At 39.5% G+C, this 21,776-nt stretch overlaps 1 protein-coding gene across 1 annotated transcript; it reads left to right on the top strand.

Annotated features, from left to right (window-relative positions):
• Positions 1-4,626, top strand: LOC140233620 (small ribosomal subunit protein uS10). The gene is made up of 4 exons (XM_072313721.1): positions 1-133; positions 1,323-1,422; positions 1,906-2,105; positions 4,430-4,626. Exons 1-4 carry the CDS (start codon positions 131-133, stop codon positions 4,484-4,486), a joined length of 360 nt encoding a protein of 119 aa, XP_072169822.1. The 5' UTR covers positions 1-130; the 3' UTR covers positions 4,487-4,626.
• The last annotated feature ends 17,150 nt before the right edge of the window (positions 4,627-21,776 follow it).

Here is a 21,776-nt window from a genome sequence, read left to right as displayed (position 1 = left end):
CAAGCATACAACTTCCGGTCGTTTGCGACGATACACGTTTCGAAGCCACACGGCAGAAAGAAGCTAGCTCACCTCTGTTCAAATTCTGTTTGTTTTCAGAGCTTGATTACGTCGGCTAGCATACAAAATCATGGTACGAAATATGTTGACTTTAATTATGAAGTAAGAAATGTATACGTAATGTTAAACTGTAGATAACGATCGTTTCTTTTTCGGGGTGCTCATACTCCGTCTACTACGATTCGGTTTCAACGTATTAACGTGAACAATTCGGGCAGCGTGCGTGCACGTGCTACTGTGCTTTCACTGCTAGTATGCTGCGATAAATTATACACAGTACAGTGACCTACTACTGGCTATGTAGACAATGTAGGCCCTACCATAATAAGCTATGCACCCACATCATGCACATGTATTGTTATTGTGTCCGCTGCCCGTATCATATGCCTCGTAACCATGGACCACGGTTCTAGATTTTGTTTCCTTGTATTCAAGTAACGTTAGAATTTCAGACTAATGGCTGGTACAATGATCTATCATAGTGATAATCGAATGGGATCATTTTCAGCTTTAGGCCTACCCTTACTGAATAGGCTTTGATTATAAGTCTCGGTCAAAAACTAATGACCATGACAATGTTACTAACATTCAAATTATCAATCTGGGACAGAAGAGAGGATATAAAAACTATGAAAAAGGTCAGTGCAAGTGTTGATGATTGATATTTGAATAAACAAGAATTTTGATATCTTAGTTGTAGAATCTGTAGAAAAAAGGATCTAGCTACTACCTACAGTCAGTAGCACTACAGTACAAACATAAGTTAGACGTCTGTGTCTAGCATGATTTGGGGACTATCAAAAACTGTCTAACGCATTAGATTAGACAACCACTCTTGTACCAGGGACTACTATGTTTATACAAACAAGTTGTGCCATGTATGTGGAGAAGTGTTGGTGCAAACTTTGATGCAAGAAAATACTTTTTACTGACAAAAGTTTATCACTCCAGTGTTTATCAATGTGTAAGCGTACAAACGTCAGACAATAGCGATACTAGTGATATTCATTATCGTTGGGATTGGGATTGGGGCTCTGACTTATGGTTGACATCTTGATTGGTCGTCTGAAGTTTTTGCATTCAAAGGCCATGGTAGGCCTCTGTGGGGAAAACTCCAGTTATTTCTATAGAACCTAGTAACGTTACTCTTCTTGTTTACAAAGAGCATCCCTCTTCAAGTGTATAAGATTGAATAAAGTCCACTGAACAAAGTCACAGTAAATTATGGCATATCTTGTCTCTTGCCGTTCACCAACAAACAGGCATTCAACAAGGATACCATGAAGGCCCCGGTGGAGGATGTGCCTGCTCACCGCATCCGCATCACTCTCACCAGCCGCAACGTGAAGAGTCTAGAGAAAGGTAAGGACAGTCGGTGGCGGGACACTACCCCAACCAGTCAAGGATGCAAGGAAAGAGTTTTTCGGTCCAGTGTAAAGTTTGCAAGTTTTCTTTCGTTAAAGATACAATTGTGATGACATGTCTGCTGGCACTTGAAATCTCAGGCTCTGTGATTTTACCCCATAAATTTATGAAAGATATCTTGTTACAGTTACTACTCAGTGTGCGAGGTGGATTGAAACTTTGTGTATGCTATAAAGGATCAGAACTTACACTCTAAATTGGCCTTGAGTTTGAAGTACTAGCCTCACAAAATGGCTTGCATAGTGTGATTTGGATAATACGCTGGAAGAGGAAGGCAAATTTGGTATGGATGTGTGCACCAGCGGTGAAAATACCTTTTTTTTTTTTCCCTTTTCTCTCTCGGCGTATCCATCTTGCAGTAATCTCTATCATATCTATCCTTATCCATTATCTGTTTCTATCTCTCTGGCCGTCCCACAGTTTGTGCTGATCTGAAGCGCGGAGCCCAGGAGAAGAACCTGAAGGTGAAGGGGCCTGTCCGCATGCCCACCAAGACCCTGCGCATCACCACCCGCAAGACCCCCTGTGGTGAGGGCTCCAAGACCTGGGACCGCTACCAGATGCGCATCCACAAGCGCCTCATCGATCTGGAGTCCCCGTCGGAGATCGTCAAGCAGATCGTATCCTTTCTAAAGTCTCTCTGTGTGAACTGTGTCACAAGAATGCTGTGTGATTACAGTTTACATACAATTGTGTTCTGAAATGGATGTCAATTTTAGCAATGGTCAACTGCTGGGGAAGAAATGTGATAAACGGGATCTTGAGCATGATGCTGATTTGAAAGGGGAAAGAATAAGAGGAATACCAAACACACCATTACTCTCTCAATGTGGCAGCTTTTATGAAAATTTCATGTTAAAGTAAACAGTCACATGAAAAAAAAAAAAAAATGAAGAAAAATCCAGAACTGAAATGATGGGAGGTGGTTGCTTTCCTCTCCTTCCTCAGTGCTCTTTATCTATTTGTATGTTTGTTTGTGTTTTTTTATTTTTCATGCATCCTTGAGTAGCTGACCACTTCTGTTAAACAAGGCTGGAGTTTGAGGAGATACAGACCATTCCCGTGGCATAGAATTGTTGTGAATTGGAGCCAACAGCCTTTTCGTGGCATGAAATTTTTGCAAACTGCCACCGGCATTACAACGCATCATAGTGTAGACAACTTTTGTGTGCATTTGTAATTGTGCAATTCTTGGTACTTGCGAAATTAAAGCACGCAAACATTTCTGGTTTTACAGTAATCCTTTCAGACCTTAATTATCCTTTGAGAAGGCAAATATTCCATATTGCATTATCTACATGTACTTTTTTTTTTTTTGGGGGGGGGGTGAAGAAGGGGGTGGGTTATGTTTGAGATCAATAGCTGAATATACCTGAAGGTGAACCAATCCTACAGTATTTATTATATACCTCATTTCTAGAATCCTCTCATCTGATTGGTTAAAAGGGGAGTCATGAAAATAACTGTGCCCTATTTTTGAGTTACTGTGACCGGGGCCCGGGCACAGTTAGTAAATAGGTTTTAGAGACAGTCGCGACCCCGTACACGTAGATCGCTCATATGTACGCACCAATGATACGACCGCCGCGCATTCAATCAGCGTGCTGTAAAAGAGACTAGCGGACTGGTTTGGAGACAATCGCAACCCCGTAGTACACGTAACGTACACTGTACACATCACTGTACGCACCAGTGATACGACCGCCGCGCTGTCGATCAGCATTGATTACGAGTGCTGTAAAAGAGACTAGAATCTATATTTTCAGTATCTATATTTCGGAATCTATATTTTCGGTATATAAAACAAATAATAACTGCTTGACATTCGGGTCACAGTTAAAATTATGGGCCCTCGGTGATGTGAAAACCGTAACCATGCCCTCAGCTTCGCTTCGGGCATAGTTACGGTTTTCACATCACCTTGGGCCCATAATTTTAACTGTGCCCTCATAAGCAGTCATTATTTGTATACTAGTAGATGGAATGAATGGCATAGGTATAGAAGGGAACACACGAGGATGCTCCAGCAAAATGCTTTAAAGGAGACCTCCGGATGATTTTCAGATTTTTACATTTGAACAACTATACTGAGGACAGAGTTTCAGAATTTGTGATAATTGGGATGAAGAATAAGAATATTTTCAAAATTTAGAACAAATTGCAATGAACAAGGATGATGACATGGCAGAGTCACCATAAGAATGCATGAGTTGGGGCTCAAGGAAGCAGAACAAAAGAAGAAGGCATGCATAGATTATACACAGGTGAACTCGCAAGCAAGCGGTATTGTAATGGAATTGCACTGCTACATTTCTGAAATATGTGAACCTCCTATGTCATCATCCTTGTTCAGTGTAATTTGTTTAAGGTTTTTCAAAGTATTGTTTCTCTGCTCAAGAATCGCAATAAATTTCACAAATCTGTACATGGAGTTGTTGATTTATGTACTACATGATGTGAAATTATGAAAATCGCATGGAATGTCCCTTTAAAAGGCTGTTGAGGGTGGATATACATCATCACTTCATTACAGAAAACTGTTTTTCCCTTGGAAGACCATCGCCAAAAGTGTTCTGCCCATCGGAGAACATTGCAAGTGATACACTCGCACCACATTTATCAATTTGATGATTTGTTTTGACTATTCCAATGTCCTTTGGGTGGCTTGTGATGTATACTTGTCATTGATAGTTTCTGTTTGGATGGTGACTGTGCAATGATCCACTATGCCATGCACAGGGATTAGTTTGTTTGTTTGTTTGTTTGTTTGTTTGTTTTTCCCCAGGTACCAGCCAGGCATAACTGTACTTAATTAGATCTATGAACTTGGTTTCAATATTTGCTTTTTCCCATTTCGACAACTCTGTAGTATTTGAAAATTGCAACTGTCTCCTTATCGTTATTGTTGATGAGCGACTGTTTCCTTGACCCACTTGCTCCCCAGACTTCCATCAGCATTGAGCCTGGTGTTGAGGTCGAGGTCACCATCGCCGACGCATAGACTGGATGGTTTCTGGTTCATCCGCATCAGATAGCAAGGAGAGGAGGAAACTGGAATGACATCACAGATTTCTGATTACACCATCTCTTGTGAAAGGTCAATAAAGGCACAGGGGTCATCCTTGCTGTAGTGACATCATACTTGAAGCATCCTCAGATTTTTGTTTTTCTTTTCAAAAGTGTTTTAAAATTTAATGCTGATGCTGGTTGATGTGGAAGTGAATGAGTTGAGTCGGGTAGCCTTTTGTGATCAGAAAAATTATACATGAAGAAAGCTCTATTGAAGCATCACTTCAGAAAACTTTCCATGTATGCTGTCCACAAAAATGATACTAATTGAGGGCTGCATTTTGCATATCACATAAAGTGAGGAAATCAATTTCTTTCAAGCTGAAGACATTGAAAATAATACATTTTGATTATGTGGATGAGAATAATGAGAATACTAGCATAGTGCTGGTGTTTTCTTTTTGTAAGTTTGTGTGGAAGCCAGCGCTGTATGACCAAAATATGCTACTGCTGAATTGATGGAAATACCAGTGTTTGATTTTGTTGAAATGACATGTAGTCACCATTTTTCTTTTCTTTTTAATCCTAGATGAAACTGAGGGAGTGTATTTGTGGTGGACTGAGTCTGTTTGTGTTTGTCTGTGTGTCTGTATGCATATTTGGATAAACGCAGCTGTGTACATGTATGTGTGTGTGTGAATACATCGCATTAACTTCCAACAAATCTCATGACACATAATTATCAAACAATCTCAACCAATCTCCCAAATGTACTTTTACAGGTCACCTTGTACATTTCATCAAGATCACAATGTATAGGGCCTACTCCCTTGCTCATACATGTGTTACTATTACATACCGGTATTTCATCTCGTGGTTAGCGCCATCACACGTCCTCATGCGTGTATGCTAAAGTGCGTGCATGTAGCACTATTACGGGCCCCCTTCATTGTGGAGGTAGGGATACAATGCAGGTTAATACAGTGTATACACATTAATTTTCGTGTGTTTGTATGGTATCGCAAAACGGGGTGCTGTTCGTTATTCCGAAGGTTCGCTATTCCGAAGGTTCGTTGTTCCGAAGGGTTGTTAATCCGAAACACGCAAATTCCCTATACCTAGAGGTTCGTTAATCCGAAAATGAAAAGAGGTTTGTTAAACCGAAAATTTGTGGCGTTTATATTCCGAAGGTTCGTTATTCCGAAGATCGATTAACCCGAAAATGAAATTCGGAACAATGAACTTTCGGAATAACGAATCTTAGGAATAAAGAGCCTTCGGAATAACGAACCTTCGGAATAACGAGCTGTAACCGTAAAACGTAATGCAGTAATGCAGTGTATAGCGTGTGCACTCTACACCTCAAATGACCAAGCAATGTTCAACATCGCAAATTCCATGAAATCTATGAAAACGACTGACGGGTCGATTTTCAACAACATACCGGTAAATAATTAGCTGAAAACTAAGACGCTAAAAAACAACAACAACAACAACAAAACACCCAACAACAACAACCAACCAAACAAACAAACAACCACAAACAAACGAACAAGCAAACAACAAACAAGCTCATTCATTACAATGTATTTGAAATAAGAACATAGCCGTAGGCAAATTCTTCACATGTGATTAAGATTCCTCCCATTTACAACCAGACTCTCGACGCATGTAGCTGTTTACGATAACCATGAGAGGGCCTGATTTCGTAACGTTTTCATTATTCATCTTGCACCTGAATATTTTTTTTTTTTCGATACAAAATCTTCGTATATAATACTAGTTCCTAGGAATATACAGCTGTATACACGTTATAAAGTAAAACGCTTCCCATGTTCAATATGAGTGTAATGATTAGTGACTAAAAGAAAATGGCAGACAAGAATGATACAACTGTAGTTTAATAAATCAGATTACAGGGAAAAAAAATCAACCTAGAATTTTGGTGTGTGTGAATGTGTGTGTGTGTGTTTTTTTTTTCCAGTCATAAGATAATGTAGATTATTAGATAAAGTGATATTGGCATTTAGGGCAGATTGATCTATTGAAATTTTGTCGAGATTCCTACGAAATTCTCGAAGCTTTGGCTTTTCAGTCGTGACCATACAAAATTCATGTCTCACCGTGAACAATACAGCCGACTGTACGTCTGACCGTCGTTGTTGTTTTTAGACCAATGTACAAAATTACTTCGTCTGGAGTTTCCATATGGAAAACTTGCGCGCATTTGCTCCGGAGCGAGAGCACCGGTGCTTATAACACGTGAAAAGACGCGTCATATCCCCCTCCTTTGGGACAAAAATAGCTCTGCACAAAAAACATGGCTATGAATTCAAAACCCTCGCACTCCAAATGAAACTAGAATGTACCCTCTTTCTACTCCGTGTATTTCCCCACAAAATAGGTTTGGGGAAATTAGGGCACTTTTCCTCTGAAATTCTGCTTCAAATCACCAAATCTTGAGTTTGTCTATGGCGGAGTACCCAAAATAAGCCATAATTTTCGGACATGCCCATACAAATCACAGGCTGTACCACGGAAGCTTAGTGGAATTGTTTACCCTCGCACTTCAAAATGAAGTAGAATGTTTGGGCTTTTCAGTGATGTATAACTTGCTTTGATTGGTCAGAGAGAAATTAGGGCACTTTTCTTGTCAAATCAAAGAATGTTTTACAAAACTGCTTGTGACTTTGCTAAAGCGTGCGAGCATTTGTGCTGTCCATTGTACACAATTCCCCTAATGCTTACGGACAACGGACGAGTGTGCGTAAACAAACAATTGTGTTTGTGCTGTGAAACGAAGGCGGGAGAGTTCAAGATATTCACAATTTTCGCTGGATATCATGCCTTTTGAATCGTCTTTCGTCCGCATTATAACAGATTAGTCTTTATTAATATTCTGACAATCCTGCAGAGTGTATTACCACTTCTTTCAGAGCTAAATATTGCCAAATTCAAGTATCATCATGCGTATTTTGCTCTGCAGAGATGACTTGAGGTTGCAACAAGCCGTGCTTGAACAGACCATGGTTCAGTCCCATTAAATCAACAGGGGTGAATGAACCCATTATGTAGATACTGTACGCGTTGGTGTGTGTGCTCGTGAATGATCAACTTGTGTGGTGAAATGGAAATGCCGTTGTAGAAAATCTAGATTCCCGGTACTAAAAATACTAATATCATTTCATTATTAGCTGTCAGATAAAAAAGAATGGCTTCCGTGTTCATGCATTCTGTCCCTCCAGTAAGCACACGCACGGTTCTCCCGATTCCCGTACAATGGACGAGTCCGCTCCTTCCCATAGTATGCTCGAGTGCACTCGGCTGTTGGCTCTCGGCGACTACGTGCACTCTGGTCTGTCAACCCTAAATGCGCGAAATCGTGCGAAAGTTTTCCATATGTGTTAACTGCAGCGTCTCCTGATCACATCGTGTTTATTTGTCGCCGCAGCTACAGGGTTGCCATAATGTTTAATACTATGGCGAATTCTTAGTTTAACTGCAACTCGTGCTGAATTTCGTGTGGCAATAAAAAGTGAAATCTGAAGAGTGTGTTCGCAAAATAGGGTTTAAAAGCCCCGTTTTTAAACCATGTGAAGTAAAGCCATCATTAGATAGTGCAAAGTAAAACCTTTCCGATAATACTTCACTTTTACTTGTTGCGCAACAAAGAATATTCTTGAAGTTATGATAAACATATCCCACATTTTATTATCATTTTCCTTGATTTTTTTCTTTAAGCAGATTCAATCGCAAATATCGCATATTGACAAGAATGGAGTAAACTCGTTTTACGATCAAATTCTTCAACTATTCTCCAGTAACAGAAGAGACACTTGATAATTATAATTATTAAAAGCGCTTCTAAACTAATGGAAAAACTGCGGATAACGAGGGTGATTCAGATGTAATGAGGCTTGGTCAAAAGCGTTGACCTTAAACACTATTAGGCCTACAGGTGTCCCTTAAAAATCAGTTGGTGTGTTTGGCCGTTACGAGAAGACCTGTCACTGACTATACCCAGGGCTTGATATCAGACCTTAGCAGTTAACAGGCGGCTTTAGTGTCTCATGGTGAGTAGGGGGACACGATTAAGTCGGGCAGGTTGTACGAGGTCAGGTGTGTGATTCATCGGTCCATCGATTCATCGGCCTCCGCCACAGGTCCCCTTCCCCCTCCCCAATACACTGTATTGGTCATCTCGCCTTTTTAGGCGGGGCGGCTTCAAATTAATTTTGTCAGCAACGGCGAAGAATTCTGCTGACCATTTTGATCAAATACATGTATTGCTTCACAGCGGAATAGAGTGAGAAAATAATGTATCATTTTGCTTTGTCAAAAAAGAAGAAGAAGAAGAAGATAGTACGAACGGACAGGTGTATTCGTTTCAATTAAAGATTCCTCAATTGGTTTCACATGTCATGGAACTATACTATTCGTGTAGAAAACATCGACTAATCGGCGGTGATGTTACTTGCAGACCAATGAATACCATTCGCCCTTCCTACTTTGATTTTAAGAATTCATTGGGAGGCAGTGCAATGACCCCTTTAACGTGAGCTCTTGATTTTTCAGCAGTTCTTTAGATGACATTTTTTTTTTCATTTATTGTTTGACTAATTTTTGCCGGTTGAACTGCCTCATTAGTACTGATTGCAACGCTTGTTGCATAATAATGCGAAAACGTAATGAAAAAATGGTTCTTTTTTATCAAATGCATTTTGACATGTTTAGTGAGTTTATTTCCATCCATCACAAAGGATCGATATGAAACAGTTACGCAAAGTACAAGTGTATATACAATGTACCTACATTTCATGAAAGGAGTTATACATTGGTACAAAGTTTATCAGAAAGTATTACAAAATCTAAACAGGCCTACAAAGGAATTGAACAATAGGATAAAAAGAAACATACTTATGCAAGGTTGACAGGAAAGTATAGGCCTATAACAGTGGAAAATAATTATCCACTAAAAAAGTACAGATGAGCAAAAATGTAAAACGTGAATCGCTCAAGGGACCGTACGAGGGACATTATTTACATGTCTTCATGTTGTTATGTATTTATGTATATATGCCGGTATACTGGTTCTTGTCAAGTCGACTGAAGAATCCTTTCCCGACAATGTCATACTAGTACTGTGACAATGTGACAAAGAATCTGAAATTGCGCCCTCTGTAAAAGGCTGCTGTACAGTCCTATCTCGCCGCTAAAGCTTTTATCGTCTGCTCGGCAGCCCCGCTGTCGTGCATGACTTTGTATACATTGATATTGTCGAGTGTAAACTGTGATCTAGCTGAAAGCCTGTTGATGCATCCTTTCCTGTAAACGTTGCGCATGCACTCTCTCTCAGAAAAACCGTGCCGCTGCAGTCGATATTACTCATCTAACTTCGAGTTACCCTGTCTCTCCGCCTCTTAATATTACAGCCATGCCAGTGCAACGCGTGTCGTGAAACAAAAAACACATTGCTAACTCTTATAGAATCGGGAAAACCTGCGGTGTACCTGTTGTGACAATCCGAATCTTGTGCATAGGATAACACTGTACAAGCGAGAAGCTAGAGCTAAACGAAAACCCAGGCGCATAGCCTTAAACTTTGTGTGTACCGATTACTACCTCGGATATTTATATGTTTGTTTGTTTGTATGTTTGTCGTCAATACTTCAGATGTGTTCCATGGGAGCCTTGGATCCATTAGATGAAGATGTATCATATTTGGATTTTACGTGGAATCTCGCCAAACTCCATGTTGGTTATCCTATCATGTGTTATGGTCTCTTCGGCTATCAGTAAGTATAAGCCTATACTTTTTCCCACTTTCATTCGAAGTTCCAGTAACCGTGGTGACAGTCATTATGAGTTATTCGACATTATAGGCCATTACGAAATGACCATGACGCGCACTGTCACGGACAGCTCCGGACTTAGATAATTCAGAAATTCAGAACTCTCACATGGTTCCCGATCATCGTAACTTTTGTTCTGACATTTTGACTCGATTCTGATTGCGATGGCTACACGTGATACACCATAACAGAAAATAAGAGTTAAAATGAAGATAAATGGCGAGGAGAACAAGGAACGCGGCAGTGGGTTTATAAGAATAAAAACAAAACAACGAGCTGATCGTGTTTACAAAGCACTTTGTCTTGTGACTTGATTTTATGATTTCATTGTGATCAGATACAAGCACGTAACATGCAGAAATAAAAAACGATTGCAAACAAGAGTGTTCATATTTTTACTGGCTTGATTTAATAAACGTCAACCGTACCTGAGCGGAGCCGCCGACACTGTGTACGAAAGGACCAGACAGCCGGAATCCCGTTGGCCTAGCCGGGGGTAGTCCGTCAGAGAAAGCCACCCTGTGGTTCGACTTATTATAGCCCGTGTTTTGTAGCACAAGTTACAGTAACTGAACCAAAGATACTAGGCCTATAGTATATTATACGTGCTATAATGTATACCACCACGCGTATACCTCGTCACCAGCACATCTGCGACACATATACATAGCAATTCAGTTTTAAAGTTATAATATAATATGTTATAACATCATTAGTTATAATAATTATGGATGAAGACAGGATACGGAAAATCGACATCTATTTCGTTACGCGTATAAAGCACACAGTGAGATACATTGATTTTTTTTTTTTTAAATAGAGGTTGTGGTGTATACGGATCAAAAGGCATAGTTAGCTTAGTTGGTATTTTGCATGTGAAAGGAAATAGACTATGCACAGGTTATTATATACGTATAGATATGTTATGGCATGTCATTATTGCCTTCAGATTCTTTCATAGGCATTTCAATACGGAGTGAAAATTTGTGATAAGAATCGGAAACCTGAACTTGAACCTGACAAGAAATGTGTAAGTATTTGGTTGCAGTTCGCCATATCTCGCAAATTCCCAGCTGTCTGGCGGTGAATATCGGCACAGCCGTCAGTCAGTTATACGTGTTGAGAATCTGAAGTTCCATGAAAAAAGAGTATACATTTTTGAATACGTATTTAGTGCAGTTTTGTTGATATTTCTTATTGTGTGGATAAAACACCACCAGAAAAATCGCTAACAGCACCTCCTAAACAATTTCACACCCTACAGAAGAATAAAAAAGTAAGTTAGTTTGCTAAAAAGGTAACATTCAAACAAGCACACATTACACGCACGCACATTGATTGTGCGAACTGTACAATATTCTTCACTATGTATAAAACAAATTCAGATTTTGATACTTATTGTGAATTAGCGTTAACAAAAAAAAAAAGAAGAGAAAATAGTAGGCCTATAGTTGGATTCAACCACCACAGGGGGAGGTTGGTTGATGAAGAAAAGCAAAACCATAATAGGCCCATGTTGATAGGCAGAGGCAACTAAAATGCTCTATACCCGCCCGTTGAAGCCCACTCACTATATGGCAGCATGTGAGAGCATACAGTTCTACAAAATAAGGGGCGCTGGTCGCATTGAATGAGTTTCTTTGCTAATATAAATAATTCGTATATATTTGAAGTTATATACCCTCGATGAAGTTCATAAATCCCTCATTATACAAAGTGGCAAGTAAAGTTAAAACGCGAGTATAGGTAGACAGGCCATATTTTCTTTTTGCCCCAATACCCTCATTTTACGCAGCGCCGTAGAATAATCTTGTTTCCGTTCGTGTTTCTCAATGATGTATTGAGAAATTCTCCAAGCACGCAGAAATCTACCGGTCTGGGAAGGGGCACGTTTGTCCCATTTTAGTGGAGATGAATTTATTTATAGATAAAACCATCGTTTCAAAGATAGATTGTGGGGCTCCCAATCGAGTATTCTCAGCGACAATGTGTCACATTATCCCATACAAGTGAAAAAAACATTGACCTTGGGTATATTTTCGTTTAAAGGCGTCTGTATTGCTCGTAATTCGATGTCAATTTAGTAGCCGGGAACCTTTATTTGATAATCACGGACGAAAGAGTGAAGGTGTGAAAAACGTGCTATGAGGGCCTACAGGTAAATTGTGAGTCACGAGCCCCCATAGCCTTTTAACAACGTAGGCGTGAGGTAGAACTTTGAGAGCCTGTGCGTCATGGAGTTTGATCGTAACAAACTTCAGAAGCTGTACATTAAGCTACTTCATACTTTCTTAACAACGATGCATAAATTATAATGATGTACATTCATTTCTCACACGAGGTATTATGAATTATGCCTTAGCCATTCTTTCATTAAACAGTTGCAAAATCTGAAATACTTGAAGCATGAGCTTTGCAAATTGCAATAATACTTTTACAGGCAAAAGGAAAAAAACACAAGGCAAATATTAAAACAAAAAGAACGTAATGCGTGACGGACGTCTACTGAATAACAATGACTTAAAGAAATGAAGAATTGAACATCATGTTCAGTTTACACTTCATCATTATTATACAAGATCAAAAAGAGAAGGTATTTATTCAATCAGACAACTAGCTACCATTGTGACCTGCTGCATGTTTATCACCGTTATCATTATTATTATCGTTATTGTTATTATTATTATTATTATTATTATTATTATCAACATTATTATCATTAACATTATTATATTACTATATTATTTGTTGCAATAGTGTTTTTATCATTATGATAATAACGATCCTCATCATCTTTATTAACATTATCATTGTAAGGACATGAAAGTTGTCTTTTTTTCATGCAGAGATTGGCACATGATGCTTTTATGACACCTAAAGATAAAGAATAATGATTACAATTTAACAATCGAGTTGGTGGGAGGGGAAGAGACGGTCTGCTAATAGATATATTACACTGTTAACCGCCTCCTCCCCTTCACCCCGTCTGGTGCACACCTGTTCTTGCCAACCTTTGCCTGTGGTATCCAGGGCCGCCCTTCTATACCGGGAATATCCGGCGTCTCTCAATGTATGTTTTTTTTTTTTTTTTCCGATTTTATGTTCTGTTCTGCTTGAGTATGTGTACATAAATTTGCAGATGTCCTGATTTCTGATAATTGTATTAATTAATTCAATTTGTGCAAATGTCAATATATGCACTTGTCTATCTGCAGTGATAACTTGCACCCTTATTCTAGATCATTGTCATAAATTAGTAATCTTAAGCGGGGCGTTGTCATCAGTATTTTTCATTCTACTTTACAGTACTGGTTGAGGTGGGGATTCATGTTTTGAACATTCCTAAGTGAGACAATGAGAAACCTCTTATGAAATAATTATGAAAGAGCATGTAATTTCAGGAAGGATTCAACGTTTATTTGATGAAAATTGCTTTTCAAATGGCTGAGATATCAAAAAAGTAATGATAATAATAAAAGGCGACAGGCCACGCCTTTTATTAGGATCCCTTGGTTTCACTGTTTTTTTTTTGTTGTTGTTGTTGTTGATATTTCAGCCACTTCAAAACCGATTTTCATCAAATAAACTTTTGATACCCCTTAGAATTGCATGCTCTTTGACATCTCATAGAGTGGTTTCTGAATATCTCGCAAAACGTTAAAAGCTAAATCCTCACCTCGCTAACCAGAACTGTCCACACCCTTTAATCGATTAAGATGCAGCCGTGGTTATACATTTGCAGCTCAATTATCAATTAAGAAAAAAGGATAGACAGAGATATATGAAGAATGCTTGGTTGAAGAATGTCGGTATCAAAATTCTGTCATTCAGCAGTCAGTCTTTCTCTATTTGACATCAAGTAATGAAGGACAAGTATTCAAGTTCTTGCGCCTTTCCTTCGTCTACAATCTTGGATCCACTAGTGGTTGTAAAACACAAACCGTCCCTGTTGAAATATCTCTTCGAGAGCCAGCATAGCTATTGAGTAGCTGTGTTATATATCTTCTGATACGCACACGTTATGAATTAAACAGGAGCTTTCTCTTGGAAAGCTATGAGGAGAGTCAGTGTGTCCGCGCACTGCATACATTAATAGTGTTATAAAAATCCGGTATACAAGACTGTTGTATATACACATCAACGACGGTGGAATCTCTTCGTGATGACGCCGTCTTCTATACGGCAATCATGATAGAATAATATTATGCCAATTCGACGCATGGTGATGATGCTATGATCTAGGGGCCCCATGGAGACGTTAGAAGCTCTGATAGAAGTTAAAGGAACACTCGAAGATCTGAAAAGAAACTGATCTTATAATGTTCAATTAGGCAGGAATGAAGAGATGCTATCCAGACATAATAATTGTTATGTTTGCATTTTTAAGATTTAATACAGATAGGCACTATATAATGCTATATTTTTGTAAAAATGTCAGAACTTAGTGAGCGAAGAGAACAAATGAAATTTGGAAAAAAAATCATGAACATTAAGGTCGACCGATTGAATGTTGCGATCTCTCTCACACTTATGGGTCCCTGCGAAATGCAACTGTTGTGGTCTAGTCCGTCTGAAAGACGCCGAATTACGGCGCGCGTACGGAATCGAGCGACGCGGATGACATGACAGTTTCCCCCGGGAACATACGAGTTTGCGGCGCACTCTCTATAATATAAGTTTTCGGGGCAGAGGGGGTAAAGAGGGAAAAGTTAGTTGGTGTGGGTGTATGGGGTGGGGGGGGGGGGTGACTGCGGGCACCTGGGGTATGAAAACATCACGATCTGTCTGGAGAGACAGGTGCCCAGTAAAGCAAAAGGAGGGGAGGGTTAATGTGAGAGATCTTTTAGTCATCTATGCAGTCATACATATAGCACGTGAGTATGATGTGCCCTTATCGGGGATGGTAGCTGTATACACGTATCACATCTGAGGACTTCATTTGGTGTATCGTGATGTTTCTTCTTCTTCTTCTTCTTCTTCTTCTTCTTTTTCCTCTTTTCTTTTTTTAAACAGATAACATAATTGTTATGTCTTGTTCACTTTTCTGCACTTTGTGTTTTCGTGCCCGTACTCCGTAGCAACTATAGTAGCCCGCTAATCGTGGATTTGATTACGAAGTTAATACAAGTGCATAATGGCTTATACTGATCAAAAAATGTCATGTCACAGTGGCAACTGGGCAATTATATACAGCCATTTTCATTTCCGTTGCTGAAGTCTTCAGTAATTATATAGACAGGACATGCTTTCTCTGAGTGCATTTCATAGGAAAGTGTAAGATTTTCTTCTTTTTTATGCCTCCGCAACGAAGTGGCCGGAGGCATTATGTTTTCGGGTCGTCCGTCCGTCCGTCCGTCCGTACATACGTACGTCCGTCCGTCCCGTTTTGTTTTTGTCGATATCTCAAGAACCGTGTGATGGTTTTACATCAAACTTGGTATGAGGGTATATCCTTGGGGGATAATACTTTGCGTGGATTTTAGGGTCACAGGGTCAAAGGTCAAAGGTCACAGGTTATTTTGTGAAAAAAATTGAAATTTCATGTTTTTCTCCATATCTCGCAAATGGTTCAAGGTATCTTCATGGAACTTAGTATATATGCTTGTACCGATGGGCAGTGATTATCTAGGGAAGTTGGGGTCATGGGTCAAAGGTCAGGGGGTCAAAGGTCAAGGTCAACTCCTCAAAATATCACTACTTTCCTTAAAATGCAATATGCCTGAAGGTTTTTTTTTTTTTTTAAACTTGATGTATGGCATGTATTACCCAATATATATATTTTTTGGGAAGTTTCTTGCCAAAAGGTCAAAGGTCAAAAGGTCAAAGGTCAGGTGAAAGTGCTAAATTGCACTTTTTCCTCCATATCTCGAAAGTAACTCAAGGTATCATCATGAAACTTACATATTTATGCATGTTCTACCTAACAGTGATTCTCGGTGGAACTGTGAGGTCAAAGGTCAAAGACCAGGTTTAGATAATGCTATCTTCCCATTTGATACTGAAATTATACTTTTTCTCAATACCTTGAAAATTACTCAATGCATAAACTTATAAAAGGGTCAAAAGTCAAGTAAAAATCATCAGTTCCCCAAATACCTGCACTCTGACATTTTAATCATTCATCCAATTGAACCTAGTTCTAGAAAGTGAACATTCAGCACATTTGTGTCAAACCTGTCATTTCAATATTTTGCCAATTGTGTGAAACTGTCATCACACATTGTCAAGACATTGTACTATAGACCTATTAGGAGAACCATGCATTATGGCGGAGGCATATCAGTAGCCGTAGCGATATATCTAGTTTTTGTATACAGGCGGAACGTCTACATGCGATTATAATCACTTTATTTAGTCGTCTCAATGATTAACGACCAATACGATCGTTCAGTGAAAACACGTGGAATTCTAAAATTTCTCTATGAATTTCTGTCTGCAAAATATTTATATTGAAACTTTAGTTGTTCCGATTGTTTGATTTCTTCCTTTAATTCCTTCAATAGTCTACTTAAAATGAACTTTACACAGTCATAAAGACAGAAAAAGAGTGAGAGATAGAAAACAATCCATTTCACATCGGTTTGGTTTTTCAATTGAAAGTTTTTGCTTTTATGTTAATCAATTTTCTTGTTGTCATTGGAACATAGAAGAAATTCTATTCAGAAAATCAAACAAAATGAAGAAACAAAGAAACAAGAAACCCCTTTATACCGTCGTCTCCGTAGTTCATTAAGCTGCAGCCGTTGTTCCGGATTAAATCAATTTCGCAGATCCCATTTAATCGCACGCCCAGACGCGTGATGACAGGCAGCAGCGCACACAACATATCTGAACGATGATTTCAACTTCATATCAGGGTTTACACGAATATCATCAACACGGGCAGGCGGGCAACATCCAATGTGTTAGGTTTCCACAACTTAGGATTTTTATCAACAATATATGATATTGCTGCTTAAAGGGACCATCTTTTTTAACCTAAAAGAGATAAGTGTGATAAAGGAACTATTGATGTTGTTGTTACTGTTGGGCCACAAAAAATTTGCCCAGTCCGATTTTCCTGAAGGCCTGAAATTGTGTGATCGAGTTAGAAATGAAGCTCATTTTCTGTTTTGGATTTGGTAACTTTCACGTGGAGTTTTATCACTGTGTTTATTTGTCAATTTATTTATCTATATATTTATCTATTTATTCATTCATTTATTTATTCAACTGCTTATTCTAGTTATTCATGTAATCATTCATTTATTTATTTAGCTGTTTATTTATTTATTTATTTATTTATTCATTCATTCATTTATTCATCTATCTATCTATCTATCTATCTATCTATCTATCTATTCATTTTGCATACGTGGGTCCCCGTACTTATTTATTTTATTTATATCTAGAAAATTGCTTTACATGAAAAAAACAAAACAAAACAAAAAAAAAAACAGTAACTCCATGAAGAAACGGTCTCTATCTAAAATTTTGTCCTGAAGTTAGAGAAAAAAATGTCCCCTCCCTCTCGACCTCGTCCAAGGCAATCCTCCGTAAATACTCACTTCCCTCTGATAAACTGACCTCAATAATAGCACTGAATTGTCCTCATTCAATACTATGTTCCGAATGAAATCACCTGCACGTGTAAACCCCGAAACCAGGGCAGCTAGATTGTGGAAACGACACGAGGGAGGGCCTGGGATTAAAGTGCATGTCAGAGTTTCGGCATAAAATATAGCTCAGCGGAACAGCAGGAAAAGCTGACTTTTGCTCTGGTGTATAGGGATTTTGCCGTTTGAAGGTGAGAGCGGGTTTGCCCGCTCGGTACAGCGGGAAGAGGCCGGGAGGGGGACGGGGGCTAGACCCGTCGAGTGATGCGCGAGTTGTTGCTGGACATGCTGTCAGTCAGCAGATACACGCGCCCACTCTGCGATGACTTCGCCGATTTATTTAACGGGGTCACCATGACAACCCTTCCGGTCCTCTGTGCTTATTCCACGAATCACAGGAGGAGTCAAAGGGGGAAATATGATTTGGCAGGGATGCGCTGTCCAGGGACCGCTGGGGGATAAAGATGTCGAGTAGCGAGTGCACTAAAGTGCGAAACTGCATGAGCACATTCAAAAAAAAAAAAAAAAAAATCAAATGCTCCAAGATTGCTACTTCTTCATTATCAAGCAAAGCATAATATGAACAAATTTATGTTACCCCATGGCTTTTTCCAACCGTATTTTATGCCAAATAGTGCTGACGCCCAAGAGCAATTCGCAGATCCGTCGACACAGAGAGCCTATATAGGCCTACTCATGCCATAACCAGGGAAGTGGAAGAGAGACGCTTCCACCTCCCTGTTTTGCCCATCAACACGATCAATGCCGCGAACGGTTACAGTCAGTTATTCCGAAAGTTCGTCATTCCGAAGGTTCGTTAATACGAAAATGAAAAAAAAAAAAATATTATACTCCGGGGGCACGTTACTGACGTCTTACGTTCGATATCGGACTAACGAACGTTATGTCATTTAGCATCGAAACTTGTTTCATTTGCGGAATTTCAAACCTTCGGAATAACGCCAGAAATGTTCGGATCAAAAAAAAACACTTTTGATTTTCGGATTAACGAACATCTCGATAGGCCTGTAATGAATTTGTGTCTCTCTGAATAACGAACCTTCGGAACAGCGAAACTTGTTTTATAGTCCAATTAACGAATCTACGGAATAACGAACATCACCAGTCGCGAACCATGTTAATTTCATGCGTTAGCTGCATGGCATCAGTCATTATGCCATATACTGTAAAGTTATATGCGGCGGCTATAACAACGGTACAACTCACAAGAACCGAACATTTTATCAAACGGGATAAAAAAAAATGTTGGCTAATCTTAAAGATACTCTTTTTTTTTCTTAATGAAATGCACCACTTTAACTGCTTTCCATTATCTTGAGAAGGAACAAGATGAGACAGACATACACCGCTCCCCCCCCCCCCCACACACACACATACACAAATGCACAGATGGTGTTAGACAGCCACCAAGAAAGAAACGCAGCAGTTCCTCCCACGATTTCTTGTGATAATCTGATGTTTGTTTGTTCATTTTCCATCTGAGAAGATGGCTGGATAGCCCATATTCAGCTATGCTAAGCTGGTCTTCTATAGGGTACAGTTGGCTGTGAGGTGGGACCACTCCACCGGGTTAACACCCTGCTCTTTGCGATGAATGAATGAAGTGGAATCTTTTACGTGCATGAGTAAAAATTGTGTCTCTCTCACACAAGGGATCTCCATGTTATGTCCCATCCGAGGGACGCGGCACATTTTACCTGACATGTTGGCTCAAATTCTTGTCGAGCCTCGTGAAAGTGAGAATTTGATTGTCACGCCGCCAGCGTTCGGCAGTTGTGTTCAGCAATTGCGCCATTGATCTGTCAAGGAACAGCGTCGTGGTGAGGACGAACTCACTTCAGAGCAAGTCGTATAGCGTTCAGAAGAACTTGCTCATGCCAAAAGTGCACCTCCACCTGCACCTCCCTTGAGATGGTCCGCGATGCATGATGGGAAGGCGAAGTTGCGATGATTAGTGAGTAAGCAAACTAGGAATGTCTCCCTCATCCCCCTCTTTCATTACGGTAACCATGACAACGGGGCAACTGACAGATAATGCATTGGATAATGATGATGAGCTATCAATCACCGCTCTGATCGATAAGATTTTGGCTGCCATAAGATATGTTGATGTCGGCCCTTGGGTATAGGGGACGGGGCCATCGAATAAAATGGCAGATAATGAAAATGATTGGAGGAAGGTATAAACCATCAATCACCGTTCTCGTTCAAGAGATTTTAGCCGCCGTGTTGATGTGAGCATATAGCATGGGAAAGGGGGGGGGGGGGGGAGGAAGGGAGGCAATCTTTGTGCTAACGTGCGTTGATGATTTTCCTTCCCATAACTCTCTGTATGCTGAAGTCAACTGAAATATCAATCTCTGAGAAAATTAATATCATGTAATCAGATATAATTGTTCTTGATACAAAGAAATTACAAGGCAATAGGAGTCTATAATCGTACACAGTTACATTATGCAAGTATATGCAGATAGATAAATGTACTGTTAAATAAAAAAAAAGTTCCTCTCAACCATAGGGGTGATTGAGAATAATATAAACGACTTCCGTAAATAACCTAAATCTATTTCAGTCCTTTAAAGTTACATGAATATAATAGCTATAGTATGATACTCACTGAGATTCTATAAAAACCAATCTTTCGTGTGTGCGCGTATGTGTATGTGTGTGTTGAATTAGAGGAGAAAAGGGGAAAAAATGATTGGATTGTCTTGCTCATTAAAACCTAGCTGGAACGTGTTCAGTTCCCTTGAGATGGTTCCAGTCCTTTAAGGTCTGCACTGAGAGTGTCCCTCCAAGGGCTCTTCCAGTTCCATCTTTTTAGGAGACAGAACACTTACTATTGCTTACCCTAAGATTTTGGTCTTCATTGGTTCGCGCCCCTTATATACCTTCATCCTCCCCCTCCTTCCACCCCCTCCCCACTTCCCTCTTCCCCGTCTTCAGGCGCGTCTTGATTTACACTGGCGGCTTGCTTCCTTCGTGGTAATGACAGACGACATTCCCTATCGAGTCAGCTGGGAGCCGGTAATGTGAGGTTAATCGTTTCGGAGGCATCGTCCCCCGCTGTTGTCTATCTCATGTTTAGTTCATTTTGCTGTCTTTAACCGAGGGGGTACTTGCTTTAACCCCTACGACAGTTTGCCATTTTTGTTACTGTTGACTTCTGAAAACTACCGCCACCATTGCCAATTATAAAAAAATGAAAAGGTAGATGATGAAGTTTTGTTTGCATGTACAAACAATTTTGAGAAAAAAGGGAAGCGCAGAAAAGATAAATACGAACTTTTTCTGACAATTCATATCTGTCATGAAAAATTATACCCTGAGGAATTCTTTGAATTTCAGTATGAAATTCTTCGTTCGTTTTTTTTTTTCATGTTCATATTTTAGCTCTTTAGCACATTTTGATATACAGAAAAATCAAATGGAGTAAATACTTTCAGAATTGATGACCTTTTTGGTCAACAATTGAAACAAAGCTAAGATTCTTTTGAAATAGGTTCGTGACACAAACGAATGGGGCTGCTGAGGAGGTCATTGCACTCACACTTGTTTTATATGAGTAGAGATGATTCATTTTTTCATTTGCTTAATAAGCGATGGATCTGCTTCTATGTTTGGCACTAAAGGGACAATACTGCAATTAGTCGTTTTCAGTAGATGTGTCGAAATGTTATCTAGTAGTATATCCCTCCTGTTAATTTCACACTTCCCGTGACGTCATATCCAAAAAGAAAGGCTTTAAGCTTCATGGATGAAAGTGAATGACAGAAATGCCCATGAAAAACAACAACAATAACAACAACAACAA

This window comes from Diadema setosum, chromosome 10, assembly GCF_964275005.1.
Source record: "Diadema setosum chromosome 10, eeDiaSeto1, whole genome shotgun sequence".
Classification (NCBI taxonomy): domain Eukaryota; kingdom Metazoa; phylum Echinodermata; class Echinoidea; order Diadematoida; family Diadematidae; genus Diadema; species Diadema setosum.
Note: the sequence above shows the minus strand (reverse complement) of the source record. Positions and strands in the feature narration are given on the sequence as shown.

Excerpts from the sequence above, each read along its gene's own strand:
- LOC140233620 (XM_072313721.1), top strand. Across the intron at positions 1,423-1,905 it reads CGTGAAGAGTCTAGAGAAAG|TTTGTGCTGATCTGAAGCGC; the intron begins GTAAGGACAGTC and ends GCCGTCCCACAG. Across the intron at positions 2,106-4,429 it reads CGGAGATCGTCAAGCAGATC|ACTTCCATCAGCATTGAGCC; the intron begins GTATCCTTTCTA and ends CTTGCTCCCCAG.